The sequence below is a fragment of the Acipenser ruthenus genome, chromosome 9, assembly GCF_902713425.1.
Source record: "Acipenser ruthenus chromosome 9, fAciRut3.2 maternal haplotype, whole genome shotgun sequence".
NCBI lineage: Eukaryota > Metazoa > Chordata > Actinopteri > Acipenseriformes > Acipenseridae > Acipenser > Acipenser ruthenus.
Window position 1 is genome coordinate 31,220,412 of NC_081197.1, and position 18,647 is coordinate 31,239,058.

The 18,647-nt window shown below is 39.7% G+C and overlaps 1 protein-coding gene across 2 annotated transcripts in view; it reads left to right on the top strand.

The window, feature by feature from the left end:
* Positions 1-18,647, top strand: part of LOC117405946 (glypican-6-like) — a 327,104-nt gene that overhangs the window by 271,500 nt on the left and 36,957 nt on the right. For both annotated transcript variants that reach the window (XM_034009496.3, XM_034009497.3), the window contains exon 5: positions 18,300-18,430. In XM_034009496.3, coding sequence (XP_033865387.3) covers positions 18,300-18,430 — 131 coding nt within the window. The remainder of the gene's footprint in view (positions 1-18,299; positions 18,431-18,647) is intronic.

Here is an 18,647-nt window from a genome sequence, read left to right on the forward strand (position 1 = left end):
AAGATTTTGAGGTTATTAGTTTTATGGGAAGTTTTATGGGAAGTTTCCCCTTAATAACCTGTGTTGTACTTTTTATGCCTTGTGAATAACAGTTTATGCTTTCAAGATTTGTCTACAATTGAGTACCAAAAATCATTCCCTTAATGATTTGGGGCAAGTTCATCAAATGATGAAGCAGTTTTATGAGTTTTAGGTCAGGAGTGTGAAGATCCACTGAATACACCCATCCCTCGTCATATCACCCCTCGCTATACTACGGATTCGGCTCCCCATTTTTACAGTCTAACTGCACATACCTTAGCTGTAATATACATAGGCAATTGCACTTAGAATTGCTGCTTGTTTTATTTCGTACTGCACACCACAAACAAAAATATACAAAACAATTAAAAACAAAGCATTAATATCATACTGTTATCATATTCACACGCATTGCACAATAACACAAGGCAAATTAAATACTTACTTGCTGAAAGCGGTTTTTATTTTAGCCAACGAGGTGTTCACTTGTGGTAACAATGCACTAGCAAAAGTCACAGGGCAGTGACATCAGCTCCCTACCAACAAGCCTCCTATGTTGGGAATGGATTATTTCAATGCAGTTTGTGCATTTGAGAAAGGAGAGGAAGACTCATGAAATTAATTGGAGCCTTAAGTTGATGAGAAGCAATTACCCTGATGCCCCCAATAAAATGAGGGAGTGATTGTACAGTATTTGTTAGCCAAATAGTTTTTCTATGGGTCTCTCGCTATATCGCAGCCCTCGATATGTAGCAGATTTATATTGGACCCTGACTCTCGTGATATATCAAGTGGGTGGTGTATCATATTCCAATTAAATAATTACAGTGTTTTTCTTTTTCTAGCTAGGATTTTCTACCTTTTCCAAAGGATATTTTAGATGCATACAGATAAAAAAAAGACAATTCCAAAAAGCCTGCTCTTTTTTTCTCTCTCTGAAAGAAACATCCACTTTATACTCTGATGTGATGCTTCAGAGCTTCTTGAAGTAGAGTCGGAGAAAGGGATTTTTCACTCATCCTCTGTGGAATAAGTCATGTTGTAAATAAAAAAGAAGCTCTGAAATGAAATTTGCCATTCGGTTTTATGACAATCAAGTTTTTTGAATGCATATATGAAAAGCAGATCTGTCCATCCCAGACTGATTTAATAATGCCGAATATAAAGGCAGCAGTTTGAAAATAGGCTACATATGGGTTGGTTAAACCTTTAAATCTTAAAAAAAGCTACTCCTTTCAAAAGCTGTATAGTTTGCCGTTGAGCTAAATTGTAACAGGGACTAGTAGTGTTTCCACAGTTTTTTCTTCAGTTAATTCCAACCAAAACAAATAAAGCATGATTGGTTTTGAGTGCTTGCTGCTTTGCTCACACAGAACCAGCCTTTTACATGCATTTCCCAGAAGTCAGTGGTGCAAGCCACTAATATGCTGGCATTGACATTTAGATTAACAACGGACCCTTATTCCTAGCAGTAGATTTCTCGGGGGGCTTGTAGAGGTTTTTTTTGTTTTTACTATGAAAAAATCCATATTTGGTGAAAGAAATTGACGTCCCTGTAAGATTTTTATACAGTTCTGCAGCTTGTAAAACCCAAATATACTGTACATTAGTTGAACACGGACAATGGTAACTGATCCATAACTCACAGGTTCTGAACTTCATAAACATGTTGCCTTTGCAATTAAGAAACAGGGAATGCTGGGTACTATTTCTGTGTGTGTGTGGATGTGTTTCCATTATCAGTGTAACCTGGACAAGGTTTTATAAGAGGACACAATGTGACCCAGGATGAAGTTGCTTTCCAATTTTTCACCTGCCATATAACACCATTAGCTGTCTGACTGAGCCCAAGATGACCTATGCTTTACAGCAGCACAATTACAGGGCTGTGTTTCATCTGAGATACATATTCAAAGGTTTCCTTGTTATTGTAGTCCCTTTTATATTGTACAGCCTGTATTTATTCTGTTTTATAATGTGCTGGCCTGCCAGCTATTATGAATTGAATTGAGCAGTGCTGCAATTTAATGATTAGGAAGGCAATCTAGTCTGCTGCTGAAAAAGACCAAGAGTGTCTACTTGCTTTAATCCCTTTTCATCAGGCTTAACACAGTTATCTGATTATTCAAAATGGTAAATAGCCACTTTAGATCAAACTGCCCCACATGTATCTCCTCTTGTGTTTCTTTAATTATCAATTGCATGATTAGCTATGCTGGCTAAAAAATTAGGCCTCTGGCAGCTCAAAGTTCCATACACAAGTTCCAGAAACACCTGTTAGACGTGTTGTTTTTAGGGTCCCTACTGGGTCACCTGTATGCAGGTGTGGTTCTAATCCTGCTCACACCAAGTGGGGATTCACAAGGAACTCTGCATTGGTCTTTGGGTTTAGGGGAGGAAAAGCAGCTTCTTTACTCCTGTTGGTCAGGCAGAGGGTTCACTCACCCTACCAAGGAGATTGGCTTGCTAACGGGAATAGATGTTGTCCATTGATCTTCAGTCCTTCTTAAGTGGGTTACAATGAGAAGACATTCAAATTGGGAATTTCAATTTGGTTCGCAAAACAGGGGTAAAGTTAATCAAAATGTATTTTGTTAGACAAAGAGCCCAATTCTAGTCATCTAAAGCGTCTGTATTTAGGTCTGCCACCGTTCACATCAATCCATGTCCTACAATCCTGTTCTGGTATCATTTATTTTGCAGTACAGGATATAGACTTTTCTCTATGAAGCAACAAGCAGATATCAATAAATTACTGTAGCACAAGGCATGTCAAGGGCCCAGGCCTGAAAGCTCATTATTCATAAAGCAGGCATCCTTATTGGACACTGCCTAATAATTTGATCTGCTGTGAAAGGAGCAGCTGTGGGTCGGTCTACTGACACCTTGTGACAGGCTGGCTTTAGACCAGAAATGAACACACAGCACTGCAAGTGAAAATAATGAATGAAAGCGCTGTTGCGCGGTTTATTATAAATAAAAAGGTTTGAACAAAACTCAGGACACGGCACATTAGCCAAAATAAACAGACAAACAAAACAAACAGACACTAACAAACAGGAACGAATACTAAACAAACACGTACCACGTAGCAATTGCTTTTTATACTTTAATGATCTCCTCACTCTCTCCCGTTCCTTCGCCCTGAACACATACCCAGAGTGAATGAAATGTGCATCTATATATACAATTGTGCTGGGATTCAATTACCAATTAATTATTCACTTGAATCCCAGCATGTGAACTAATTTGTGAAAACCCCCGTGTTCGCATATTAAAGTACTTTAAATGCATGTGAAGTGAAGTGCAATCCCGTGCCTAAATACAATTATACATTTTAAATAACTTGTGCTGCACACACCCATTTATATCCCATACAGCCATCTCTATACACCAACATTAACACACCACACGCAACATATAACACAGAAATGCACACAGGGGCGGGGCACATTGCCACACACCTGCTTGCAGATTCTGCTACAGCAGTCTGTCCTGCTTTAACCCTGTCTGGGTCAACTTGCAGCTCTGTCTTCCAGAGAAGAACCCCTTAGCCAGCATATATTGGATAGTTTATTGGTTCCTGATTCTAGAGGAACCACTAACCACCTTATTTCAACCAGGACCAACATGTTTATGAGCTCATAAAACACCACTTCCACTCTGAAACTGTGACAGTGGTAGAATTCTATGTCTGCAGTGTTAGTGGCCCTAAAAAACAGAATTTGCAGTTTGCTGCTGGTCACTGGCGAGTGAAATGTTTACCAAATTTTAAAATGCTACACTGTAACTCTTTCTCACGAATTGTCCAGCAAGATACAGTGTTTTCCATTTGCTCTAGTTTGTTCCAGGATTTGCCACCCTTAACAAAAGTTCAGCTTCTTCTTTTAGAAGTGTAATTACCGGTCTGTGCACATGTCTTATGGAGGTAAAAATGTCACTGCACAAGATAAATAAAGAAATGAAGCATTTATTTTACAATCTATAGCTTACACAGGGTTCAGACTCAAATGCATTTTGTTGAGGTTCTTTACAGTGCAGGTGAGTTACTAAGAATGCAGTAAAAGTGCAAGTATTACCTCAGGCACACAGCCCACATGCCCTCAGTAGTGCCTTGCTGCAGTATACGATCTGGAGGCCAATCTTTTTTCAAACAAAAATACCTGCAGTATGATGCACAAAGAACCGTGTCTTCAGTGCTGTAGTAGAGTGTGGTTTATTAAGCAAAGGGTACAAGAATTAGATCACAAAACCAAATCCTTGAAATGAATGGAAACTCAATTGGAAATGAAAACAAGAAAATAAATTATGAAACTGAGCAGGGTGCAAGGAGTTATACAAAATAATGTACACGCAGCCTCTCATACAGAACTGGCAGACGCAATCCGAAGCCACAAGTAATACATTCTGATCCAGGATTACATTTGACTACAGCGGTGCTTTGAAATTGGGTGAGAAAATATTGAAATTTAAAGAAGTGACTCCTAACAGTAGGAAGGGGTAATATTTTTTAATGACAAGTCTCTCACTCTCCCTGCTCTTTTATTGTAATGGTTCAGAATCACTACACGCAGCACAAAGTTTTACCACGACCATGTAGCATGGAGCACATATTTATTTTGGAATCAAGGAATAAACTTTCAATTGTCGCTTTGCAGGGCTTTTACTGGATTGTTTTGAACACATTCAGAAGTCAGGTACAGGTCATTGTGATGAACACGGGAACACTGCCAAAGGGCACACTCGCCACTGTTTGTCATCTCTATAAAGCTGGCTGATATTGTCACAGAGATTTTCAAATGAATATGTCATTTGCACACTGCCTAATAGGATCTTTAGATTTACAACTCTTAATTGCTGTATGGCAAAGTGACAGTACACTACTGCTATTGCCAATTGAGAAGCCTGTCAGGGAGTTGGCGACACAATTTTACCCTAATAACACAGTCGCGACGGCAAAATGAGACAAAGTACCTAATGAAACAAGTACCCCATTGTGAAGTCAATCTCCACAACCTACTCTGTCTGTATTTATGCCTTTAATGAAATGGCATTGCTAGCCTCAAAGATGGTCTTTAGTATGTACTGTAATGCTGGTTAATTGGCATTAAGTTCCTCCTTGTGTGCTGAGTGTGTTTATTCTCCAGTCATTTTAGAGCTGTGAGAAAGGTTTAGCCTTTATTTATTTTTTGTTTTGAAGTGCATCAATCATACTAATTTTAAAATCCTAATACATATCATGATTTTTCAATTTGATGGTAAATAGTAATCTGGCCCATATTGTGTTTATAAACCGTTTATTTGCTGTACTCTTTCCACAGTTTATTCTGTAAAACATGCCCCACTCAAAGAAAAACTTAACTGAACGTGATCACTTTATAAAGCATATAAAGCTGTATGATCTTAAAGGATGTTTAGCATCACAGGTGTGAGACGCCATCTTCCTCACTTCGTACCTACAAGATACTTGGACACATTTAGCTGGGACACCTTCTACACATTCCAATTTACTTAGATGTGCCCATTTCACTAAGTGACCTCCTTCACAATTCATGCATTCAATCCTCTTAATATCTTTTGAGTCTACATTTAAATGAGAGAAAGAAATTCCTGTAGAATCATTGCATTCAAACAAGATTCTACAGTGTTTAGCCAAATGACTGCAGGCCGGACAAAGTTTGGGCCCAGTCACTGATGACTTGCTTTGGCACATATTACATGCACACATAACAAGAGGATTATGTTTTAATTTATGTGTCAGGGTTAATTCTGCACCATGTACAATAGTTCTGGATCTGTACACATTGTTACTATACATTTCCTTCTGCTCACACAAAGTCACTTTTCGAGGTATGCCTTCCATCCAGAATACTGAAGGAGGCCAAAACTCACTGTTATTCATATTTTCTGGTATCCAGTTACTGTTCTGCCTCACATCATCAGTAGCAAACTTAACATAACTGAATCTGAATCAGTTGATGAACCATTTACTGTAGCTTACTGAGATCCTCCATGCAATGGAGTCCAATGTTTTACTACATGGAATAACTAGTTCAGCGTCACCTGCGACAGGCTGCTAAAACAGAATGTAAAACAAATAATAGCTTTCAGAAAACAAATCTGAACGTCAGAGCAGACAAAAGGTATTCCTGTCAGTTATAGCCAAGTTAAATCAGTACTGCGGGTACGATCCAGCACAGCCACCTTGCTTCAAACAGCCTGCTGCTTACTTTTTTAATTTGACTCTGTACAATGTATGGGCAAGTCTTCACCCCACAGACAGAATGTCAGCAGCAACAGCATGCTTGCCTTCAACAAATGACAGCACTCCGTTTTAGTAAGGCTTTTAATGCTCTGAAATATTATCTACTTAGATTTAATGTTTAAACAGGTCAACGAAATCCTAATTGTATTCCATAACCTACCCGGGAAAAATATGTAAATTATCAGCAATTTAAGTAGTCTCGTAGTCATAATATACCTATGAAAACAGGAAAAAATAATGGTCTTTAGATAATGTTCTTTTGATAAGTACTGTAAATGAAAAACTGCTGTTAAAAGCTAATGAAATAAAATGTTATTAGTTCACAATGGTGTAAATGCACCAACTAAAAATGCTATGTCCAAAAACAGCTTATGCTTTTGAAAAACAAAACTAAGAACATAAGAACATAAGAAAGTTTACAAACGAGAGGAGGCCATTCGGCCCATCTTGCTCGTTTGGTTGTTAGTAGCTTATTGATCCCAGAATCTCATCAAGCAGCTTCTTGAAGGATCTCAGGGTGTCAGCTTCAACAACATTACTGGGGAGTTGGTTCCAGACCCTCACAATTCTCTGTGTAAAAAACTGCCTCCTATTTTCTGTTCTGAATGCCCCTTTATCTAATCTCCATTTGTGACCCCTGGTCCTTGTTTCTTTTTCCAGGTCGAAAAAGTCCCCTGGGTTGACATTGTCAATACCTTTTAGAATTTTGAATGCTTGAATCAGATCACTGCGCAGTCTTCTTTGTTCAAGACTGAATAGATTCAATTCTTTGAGCCTGTCTGCATACGACATGCCTTTTAAACCTGGGATAATTCTGGTCGCTATTCTTTGTATTCTTTCTAGAGCAGCAATATCCTTTTTGTAACGAGGTGACCAGAACTGAACACAATATTCTAGATGAGGTCTTACTAATACATTGTAAAGTTTTAAAATTACTTCCCTTGATTTAAATTCAACACTTTTCACAATATATCCGAGCCTCTTGTTGGCCTTTTTTATAACTTCCCCACATTGTCTAGATGAAGACATTTCTGTGTAAATATAAACTCCTAGGTCTTTTTCATAGATTCCCTCTTCAATTTCAGTATCTCCCATATGATATTTATAATGCACATTTGTATTGCCTGCATGCAGTACCTTACACTTTTCTCTGTTAAATGTCATTTGCCATGTGTTTCCCATTTTATATGGGGGAAGTTGAAATCCCGCATTAGTATGGCTTCTCCTTTGCTACACGCATTTCTAATGTCATTGTATAACAAATTATTTTGAATTTGGCGGTCTATAGCATGCTCCTATTATTATGCCCTTTGAATTTTTGTCCATTATTCTGAACCATATTGATTCTGCGTTGTTTTCTTCGTCCAGATTTAACACCTGGACTTCAAGACTATTTCTTATGTATAGCGCTACTCCTCCACCTCTTCTGTCCTGCCTGTCTTTCCTATACATACCAAAATGACTTTTAGCAAAATGCTTAGTGCAGTAGTCCGTGTTAAGAGAGTTAAAGACAGTTATCTTGCTTGCATAAGTATTCAACCTCCACACATTAATATTTGGTAGAGCCACCTTTCGCTGCAATAACAGCTTTAAGTCTTTTGGGGTAAGTATGTACCAGCTTTGCACACAGTTGTTGGAGTGATTTTGGCCCATTCTTCTTGGCAGATTTGCTCCAGGTTGTTCAGGTTGGTTGGACGACGCTTGTGGACCACAATATTCAAATAGTGCCACAGATTCTCAGTGGGATTGAGATCAGGACTTTGACTGGGCCACTGTAGGACATTCACCTTTTTGTTTTTGAGCCACTCCAATGTTGCTTTGGCCTTGTGCTTGGGATCATTGTCCTGCTGAAAGGTGAATTTCCTCCCAAGCTTCAGTTTTTTAGCAGACTGAAGCAGGTTCTCTTGCAGTATTTCCCTGTATTTTGCTCCACCCATTCTTCCTTCAATTTTAACAAGTTACCCAGTCCCTGCTGATGAGAAGCATCCCCACAGCATGATGCTGCCACCACCATACTTCACTGTAGGGATGGTGTGTCTTGAGGCATGGGCAGTGTTAGGTTTGCGCCACACATAGCGCTTTGAGTTTTGGCCAAAAAGCTCTATCTTGGTCTCTTCTGACCACAAAACCTTTTCCCACATCGCAGCTGGGTCACTCTCATGCTTTCTGGCAAACTCCAGACGTGCTTTCTGATGGTACTTTTTGAGTAACGGCTTCCTTCTTGCCACCCTCCCATACAGGCCAGTGTTATGCAGAGCTCTTGATATGGTTGACTGGTGCACCATTACTCCACTCCCAGCCACTGAACTCTGTAGTTCCTTCAAAGTGATTGTTGGCCTCTCTGTGGCTTCTCTCACAAGTCTGAGTTTTGAGGGACGGCCTTTTCTTGGCAGTGCCTGGGTGGTGTGATGCAGCTTCCACTTCCTGATTATTGATCCAACTGTGCTCACTGGGATATCCTAACACTTGGATATTATTTTGTACCCTAATCTATGCATTTGTATTACTTTATCTCTAACTTCTGTAGAATGCTCTTTGGTCTTCATTTTCCTTCAGATTCACAGCATGACCAATGATCCTTCAACAGTGGGGTTTTTATCCAGAAAATGTGACAGCAACTTTAATGGTTCACAGGTGAAGGCCAATGGTAAGGTAATTGTGTCCTCGTTAGGGCAATTTCTTTCATCGGTGTAAACTGGGAATACTTATGCAAGCAAGATATTTCAGTTTTTTATTTTTCTTAAAAATGTTTCCCAACATAAAACCAATGTCACCTTACAATAATTGATTTTGAGTTTCAGTGTTTTAAAATAAAATATCAAACAGAACAAAATTTCAATGTACCATTTGTAATTCAGTAATATGAGGGAATTGGTCAGGGGTCTGGATACTTTTGCAAGGCACTGTATATATTTGCCGGTGTGGAGGCGTAGGGTAATGCACTCACATGACAAAGGAGTTAACTTCAACTAATTAAATAATAATGAAAAAACACATTATTATTCAGCGCCAGTGCAGAACAAGTGAGTGATTTCACTGCTTAGGGTGGACCAGCTGCCTGCTCAACTCAATAATACGGTTATTTAAAAACGTAAAGGTATATAAAACACTGAACTGATTAAACTACAAACACTGAACATTTAAACTCCAGAGAGTAAACTTACCTAGTAAATACTACACATTTTTAAAAGAAGCAACATCATACAATGACATTCTTTGAGTTTCTTTTCTTTTAGCCCACAGACTGCAGTCACCACCGCCTTGCTAGTTAAATATGTAAGATAGCCATGTGTGCGCTCAACGCTCAACGCTCACTCACTGTCAGCAACCAGCTGTATTCATAGAGTTAACCTCGCCCAACAGAAAGGAAACATACACCAGTACGGCTGTGGTTTTATTTTTAAGGAGATTCAACATTGTTGATTTGATTTCTAAATTACAAAGTACTACAACATGGCAAAAAAATGTGTGTTGTCTGTCATTACAGGATTTTTCTTGCATACCCCTTGACGAGTGCTCGCGTACCCCCTGACGAAAGCTCGCGTACCCCAGTTTGAAAACCACTGCACTGATGCTTGCAAATAATTCATATCCATGCCTCTCAGTTTGACCCTTACTTCCTTACAATACATCAAAATGGTCTTTTGTTTCTTGAAAGCCTTTGAAATCTGGTGTAGTGTGAGAGAGACAAAGAGTTATGAAAAGAGCAAAAGCTGTTTTTTTTTTTCTCATAGTTGCCTGGGCTTGGACGATCAATATTGCTGTCCTATCTCAAATAATGGCTTCCATATAAACATAAATTGATTAGACATCCTTCTACTTCTCTATATGAGGAGGGAAATAATACATTGGCCAGTCATCCTCTTTTTATATTGATTTACGCCAACCTTGAGGTGCAGTAATTTGGGTCTAGGAAATGTGGATTACTGGGAGATGCAGAACAAACTGTCCTTGCTCTGCTTAAATGTCACTGAAGATAGTGTGCTCATGAGGCCTTTAACATATTCATATGAAGGGCAGGAGTGGATTTAACATGAACAACCTAGTATTGTTTCTGTCTTCACATATCTCTTACCCCTCAGATGTCTTTACTCAGATAACATGCCCACAGTACGCTTTGTCAGTGTGAAGATAATTACATGGGAGTGTTGAAATGTGGTACCTCTAGGCATTGTAGTAAAGTGTTCTGGTAATCCAATGTCTGATTTACATCATGTAGGTTTCCCAGTGTATCCCTTGTAATTCTACTTAATCTATTAAAAAAGGGGGTTGTTCAATATCTCCTTTTGGGCTCTTCCATCACTGCAATGTTTCTGCCAAACAAAACACTGCAGTGAAGGACTAAACTGCACTGTATTTGCAAAATGATGGTGGAGAGTTAGTATTCTTAATGATGGTGGAGAGTTAGTGTTCTTAATGATGATGGAGAGTTAGTGTTCTTAATGATGGTGGAGAGTTAGTGTTCTTAATGATGGTGGAGAGTTAGTGTTCTTAATGATGGTGGAGAGTTAGTATTCTTAATAGTGGTGGAGAGTTAGTATTCTTAATAGTGGTAGAGAGTTAGTGTTCTTAATGATGATGGAGAGTTAGTGTTCTTAATGATGGTGGAGAGTTAGTGTTCTTAATGATGATGGAGAGTTAGTGTTCTTAATGATGGTGGAGAGTTAGTGTTCTTAATGATGGTGGAGAGTTAGTGTTCTTAATAGTGGTAGAGAGTTAGTGTTCTTAATGATGATGGAGAGTTAGTGTTCTTAATGATGGTGGAGAGTTAGTGTTCTTAATGATGGTGGAGAGTTAGTGTTCTTAATGATGGTGGAGAGTTAGTATTCTTAATAGTGGTAGAGAGTTAGTGTTCTTAATGATGGTGGAGAGTTAGTGTTCTTAATGATGGTGGAGAGTTAGTGTTCTTAATGATGGTGGAGAGTTAGTATTCTTAATAGTGCTAGAGAGTTAGTATTCTTAATGGTGGTAGAGAGTTAGTGTTCTTAATGATGGTGGAGAGTTAGTATTCGTAATGATATTTCCGATTATAAAAGCTCTCTTATTTAAACTGAATTGTGTTCTTTTATATTTTCAACTGAATTGTGCTCTTTTATATTTTCATGTACTGTAATTCTTACTGGAAAGACTTGTATGTATGTATAGTGCTTTGCATAAGTTTTCACCCCCCTTGGACTTTTCCACATTTTGTAGTGTTACAACCTGGAATTAAAATGGATTTGATTAGGATTTTTTGCCACTGATCTACACAAAATAGTCCATAATGTCGAAGTGGGGAATCTAATCAAATCCATTTTAATTTAATTAAGTGAAAACTTATGCAAAGCACTATAAATACATACAAGTCTTTTTAAAAATTATTTACAAATAAAAAACTGAAAAGTCTTGATTGCATAAGTATTCACCCCCTTTGCTGTGACACCCCTAAATAAGCTCTGGTGCAACCAATTGCCTTCAGAAGTCACATAATTAGTTGAATGGAGTCCACCTGTGTGCAATTAAAGTGTCACATGATATCACATTAAATACACCTGTTTCTGGAAGGCCCCAGAGTTTGTTAGAGAGCATATCTAAACAAACAACATCATGACGACCAAGGAGCTATCAAAACAAGTCCGGGATAAAGTTCTGGAGAAGCACCAATCAGGGTTGGGTTATAAAAAAATATCCCAAACTTTGAACATCCCCCGGAGCACCGTTAAATCCATTATTAAAAAATGGAAAGAATATGGCACAACCGCGACTCTGCCTAGAGAAGGCCGTCCACCAAAACTCAGTGACCAGGTAAGGAGGGCATTAGTCAGAGAAGCAACCAAGAGGCCAATGGTAACTCTGAAGGAGCTGGAGAGATCCACAGCTGAGATGGAAGAAACCGTCCATGGGACAACTATAACCCGGACGCTCCACAAAGCTGGGCTTTATGGAAGAGTGGCAAGAAGAAAGCCATTGTTGAAAAAAACCCATATCAAATCCCTTTTGGATTTTGCCAAAAGGCATGTGGGAAACACAGCAAACATGTGGAAAAAGGTTCTCTGGTCTGATGAGATCAAAATTGAACTTTTTGGCCTTAGCGCAAAACGCTATGTGTGGCGCAAAGCCAACACTGCTCATCACCCTGAGAACACCATCCCCACGATGAAGCGTGGTGGTGGCAGCATCATGTTATGGGGATGCTTTTCATCGGCAGGGACTGGGGAACTGGTCAGGATTGAGGGCAAGATGGATGGAGCCAAATACAGGGAAATTCTAGAGGAAAACCTGTTTCAGTCTGCAAGAGACCTGGGACTGGGGCGGAGGTTCACCTTCCAGCAGGACAATGACCCTAAACACACAGCCAAAGCTACACTGGAGTGGTTTAAAAACAAGAACCTGAATGGCCCAGTCAAAGCCCAGACCTCAATCCGATTGAGAATCTGTGGCAAGACTTAAAAATTGCTGTTCACCAACGGTCCCCATCCAACTTGACAGAGCTTGAGAAATTTTGCCAAGAAGAATGGGCAAAAATTGCAGGATCCAGATGTGCAAAGCTGGTAGAGACTTACCCAAAAAAGACTCACAACTGGTGCTTCTACCAAGTATTGACTCGGGGTGAATACTTATGCAACCAACAAATGTCTTTTTTTTTTGTTTAATTAACTATTGTGTCACAATAAAAAATATTTGGCACCTTCAAAGTGTTAAGTATGTTGTGTAAATCAAATGGTAAAAATCCCAATTAAATCCATTTTAATTCCAGGTTGTAACACTACAAAATGTGGAAAAGTCCAAGGGGGGTGAATACTTATGCAAGGCACTGTAATAGACTGTGAATGTGTTGGTTGCAGTGCGTAAGTGAAAGGGTAAAGCAGGTGCTCCAGACAGAGACAAACACAGAATTCACGGTTCAAGTTCTTTATTTTCTTTTTCAGTCTCCTTGACCGTTTTAAATAATAAATGCTGGCTCTACCCAACTATGGGTATTGCCAGCGTGTAAACCAAGGGGTTGCAGTCCCGAAGTAATAATACAAAAACACAGACACACAACACAGATACAGACACGTCTCCGGACAGTGCGTGCTCTAGGTGCAGGTGTGGTGCTGGATTCAATACTGGTGCAGTGAAGTCCGGGCTTATGACTGGCTTGAAGAGGCAGCTTCCGGATACGTATAGCAGCCGTCTGGCAAAGATAAACATACAGTTATTGAACAAAACACTTCACTCACTGTTTCTCCGTCCTCGTTTCCTCCCATTAACCACAACAAAGGAACCGATTACGGCGACACGCCCCCTAAAGTACCCTAAGCCCCGCCCCTCCAATAGCTAGTTCAATCACGTCTCCTCCATGAATGAAACTTCGCTCACCATACTAGGGCGATGACTCCTGGTACCGTGACGCCACCCCCTTCCAGAATGGCCGGCTTCCGACTGCCCCCGGAATGAACTGCCCAACCATTCAGTACGAGCCACGCAGTTCCTGTTGTACAGTGCCCTCACAGGTCGAGAGGGAGATTGTTGATTTGGATTCATTCGCTCTCTGTCACATACACCAATTAGGAATCAGCATGTATCTTGGGCATATTTTAGCTGGGATATATATGCACTCCAAAGCAAAAAATCTAGAAAGCATTGACCATCAAGAAAAAGTTTTCACGTAACAAGTTTAACAAACAAAAGTTGTAAGTCACTGATGCTTTTGAAAAGTGACAGATCTCATGTGGGGTTTTACCGTTATTTTTTGTAGTAACAGACTTCAATGCATTTCCAGCAACTTTCACAAAAGAGAATTGTTCAAAGTAGAGAGCACAGTTTTTTTTTGTAATAATCTGATTTTCATGTTTTCTTTTGGCTGTGAAGGTTTTTACTGCTGTAGAAGTGATTGTTGAGAAAGTAATCAATCAGCATTTTGTTCCATTGTTGTGTGACTGAAGGATAACACATCTCAAATATTTTCACATATTACAGAGCAGTCCAATCTAAAGGTAAACTGTGGCTTTATACAGAGGTCTGTGAGAGATGGAAAAACTGATAGATAGATGAGTAGGTAGCTAGATAAGCAATTGCTTAACTCTTTTATTCTTGTAGATGTCCACCGAGTCATCCAATTTACATTTTAAAAAAACTGTTGTGGAGATTTTGAAATGAATACATCTTGAAGCTGGGACAAATAAGATTCTGACATGCACTAAAATCTCAATACTGTAATGCAAGAGGGTCGTTTGTCTCATTCAAGACATCTGAAATGTGCTTGGATAATGTGTTTCACAGCACTGTCTGAAATTTTCTAAAATGGTATAAGAATTTGTCTACAATAGTCAATGTCACAGGGTTGCCATTTGATTTGCAGTATACAGTGCCAATAGTAAGTATTCACCCCCCTTGGACGTTTTCACAGTTTGTTATGTTACAACCTGAAATCTTGATGCATTTAAATGGGATTTTTTTTCCTTTGATTTACACAACCTACTCAACACTTTGAAGAGGCAAGAGAATTTTTTATTTTGAAACAACAGTTAATGAAAAATAAAAAAACTGAAATGTCTTGGTTATATAAGTATTCACCCCCCTGAGTCAATACTTGGTAGAACCACCTTTGGCAGCGATTACAGCTGTGAGTCTTTTGGGGTAAGTCTCTGCCAGGTTTGCACATCTGGATCGTGCAAGATTCGCCAGTTCTTCTTGGCAAAATTGTTCAAGCTCTGTTAAGTTGGATGGGGATTGTTGGTGGACAGCAATCTTCAAGTCTTGCCACAGATTCTCAATCGGATTCAAGTACGGGCTTTGACTTTCTTGTTTTTAAGCCACTCCAGTGTGCTTGGGGTCATTGTCCTGCTGAAAGTTGAATCTCTGTCCCAGTCTTAGGTCTTTTACAGACTGAAGCAGGTTTTCCTCAAGGATTTGCCTGTAGCTCCATCCATTTTGCCCTCTACCCTGACAAGCTTCCCAGTCCCTGCCGATGAAAAACATCCCCATAGCATGATGCTGCCACCACCATGCTTCACAGTAGGGATGGTGTTACCTGGGTGATGTGCTGTGTTGGGTTTGCGCCAGACATAACGCTTTGCATTTAGGCCAAATAGTTCGATTTTTGTTTCATCGGACCACAGAATATTTTGCCACATCTTTTCAGAGTCTCCCACATGGCTTTTTGCAAATTCCAAGCGGGATTTTACATGGGCTTTTTTCAGAAATGGCTTCCTTCTTGCCACTCTTCCATACAGGCCAGATTTGTAGATACCTGAGCTATTGTTGACACATGGACAGTTTCTTCCATCTCAGCCATGGAATGCTGTCTTTCAGAGTTGTCATTGGCCTCTTGCTGGCTTCTCTGACCAATGCCCTTCTTACCCGGCTGCAGATTCTGGGTGGTGCTGTATACCTTCCACTTCTTAATGATCGTCTTGACTGTGCTCCAAGGGATTATTTAGGAGTGTCATAGCAAAGGGGGTGAATACTTATCAAATAAAGATTTTTCAGGTTTTTATTTTTAATTGATTTGTTTTTTCACACCCCCCCCCCTAATTTTTTTCACACATTGAAAGTGTTGAGTAGGTTGTGTAAATCAAAGGAAAACAAATCCCATTTAAATGCATCAAGATTTCAGGTTGTAACACAACAAACTGTGAAAACGCCTAAGGGGGTGAACTGTATATATATTGTAAAGTATTTAGGCCTTTACTGTTTTTCAGGTTAGTGTCTGTCCCTTTAATTAGACACAGTACACTGGACGTACTCTTTAAACACTGTGGCGTAAGTTTATTAACAAAAGAAACAGAAAACAAACAAAACACAAAACAAAACCTAGCACTAACTAAACAGAAGGCTGTTATCCCTATCTAACACAGGGCAGGTTAAGCCTGTTCCCCTGTTTAAATTAAGACTACCGTTAAACCAATCCGAATCACAATCCAATAGTTTTGTTGCCAGAATCCGTACCTTTGTTTCGTTACCAGGAAAATACTTCTTTTCAAAACACTCGCATCCACTACGCAGATCTATTCTTCAGTCCAACCAACCAACCCCGAACATTCCCCCTTGTGGCATTTTTATTCCCCAACTTAATCAGTCGCAGCTGATTACTCATTACTCTAAATTGACCAATTAATTAAGCAATATAGAAGACCTTTACCAAGATGTCCTCCTGGTAACTTCAGCTTTACAAAGATGGCGCGTCTTCTACTCCCCAGGGTCCTACTGCAGATCCACAGCGAAGCCATCAGATCTATAGTGCCGGAGGACAACACAGATCTGAATGGCTCCACAGCAGACCCACAGGCGCCCTACCAACCACAGGAATCGCTGGTGCGAGGTGAACCGTGGATTACCCTGCCGACCTAAGCCCTCCCTACCCAGGTGGCGCTCTGCCAAATGTGCGCTGCCCCCGGTCACGGTTGGCAAAGACATGGATTCGAACCGCGATCTCCATACTATAGGGTGCATCCCATCTTTACTGGATGCGCCACTCAGGAGCCCCCTTTGCAGTATATTTGAATGAAAACTGGTCCTGAAAAATCTGTATGTGTGTGTATATATATAGTAGGCTCCTGTTAATTCACGTTTCAATCATTCGTGTTTTGATAATCCGCGCAGTTTAATACAGTGCATTATCAAAATGAATTAGTGCAGAAATCTGTGATCTATACGGAAGCAGGTATTCACATGCTTTGTTAGTGTGGAAATCAGCATACCTGTGCAGAAGCGGATGGTCATCATTTAATTTAATTCAATTCAATTGTGTACAGTATAGTGCAAGCCAACAGACAGTACTGTATTGTAGTTACTGAAACCAGTGACAAGCGAACAGAAAGCAGACTTAAGACTTTCTTAGCCTGGCAGTCTGAATATGAAGAGCAGTTACGACAATTAAACACAGAGGAAGATCAATGACTTTCTTAAACTAGTTATCTCTGCCTCTGAACAATGCTGATTTATGTACAGTATACATATTTACCATTGTTGGGTCATTATATTTTATTTGTATTATTGCATTTTTCGAGTTTTCAATTTATAGCGCAGGGATTTCCCAAACAGTAAACTAAATTTCGACTAATCTGTGTTCAGGCACAAATCGGTCCCAATCTGCCACCTACAATCCTTACAGCCATTAAATTGTGTGTTTGTCATTCTCAGGGGCAATCCCAGAAAGACATCTGTTGAGGTAACAAGTATAGCAGCATCCAATACTTAAAATTCGATGCATTACTGCTTGATAACATTTAGACAACGTTACATACAGTAATTACGCATTGTGCATGTATTTTACAAATGAGTGTTCATGTGTTATAGATATGATATTAATATAATAAAATGAACGCATGCATTAAAAGCTGGAGAGGCATGGTGGCCATATTTCATAAATTTAGATGTTCAGTGTTTTGATTTGCCAGCATGACCTATAAATAGATTAACTTATAATATGCTTTACGTTTAACCCTAAATCCTCTGTTTAAAAGCCTTTTTAGGGTTTTAGTCTGCTTCCCCCATATCGTTTTATGATTTCCGAGCCAATGTTATGGTCTGGTGGATTGGATCGCTGAGGTCAGGATGAACAGATTTTGATGATGAGATCCTGACACACCTTGTTAGCGTTTCCCTCACCTTACACTAAAAGTCCCATTATGTATTCTGCCAGACACACCAAAGATTATCTTCAATTGTCTGGCCTTTGGCAGTGTTTGAGTTTACTGTACGTGATCTAGGAAACATTTTGCTCGGTATGTGTCAGGAGAGTTGACCAGAACATGAATTCTTCTACCATTTTGAAAGCTGGCTCACTTCACAAGCGAGGAGAGTTCCAGGCTAATTCTAGTGACGAATGACAGCTTGACAGCTACATTCAGAGAAGCAGATAGTTTTTACTATTTCATATTCTCAAGTGCATTCCCCCCATCACAGAGCCTGAGGCCTTAGGCCTCATCCTTCAGTGCCTATTCACATACAGTTCTGACAGCCGGGAATCTGCGACTGTTGCTTGTGGTATATTTAGGGAGTTTATTTTTGTTACCCGTTATGGAATGTTTCCTTTTATTTCTGACAGATGCCATGTTGTTGGTGGCAGAGAGGCTGGAGGGACCATTTAACATCGAGGCTGTGATGGAGCCCATCGATGTTAAGATTTCTGAAGCCATCATGAATATGCAGGAAAACAGCATGCAAGTGTCATCAAAGGTACTTCTCAATTTCATGTTTTCTGCTGAGGTGTTCTTACTGTATTTTTTTGTAATGCTTGCCTGTTTTTACTTGTACCTCACAAAACGTGCACTGTGCAGCGCATACATGATGACATACATTAAACAGTAACACTGTACGCTGTACTCGTCTAGAAATATGACTGGCCAGAGAACAGTCCCACAGCCCTCCCCTTCCTTACAGAGTTTGATGCCTG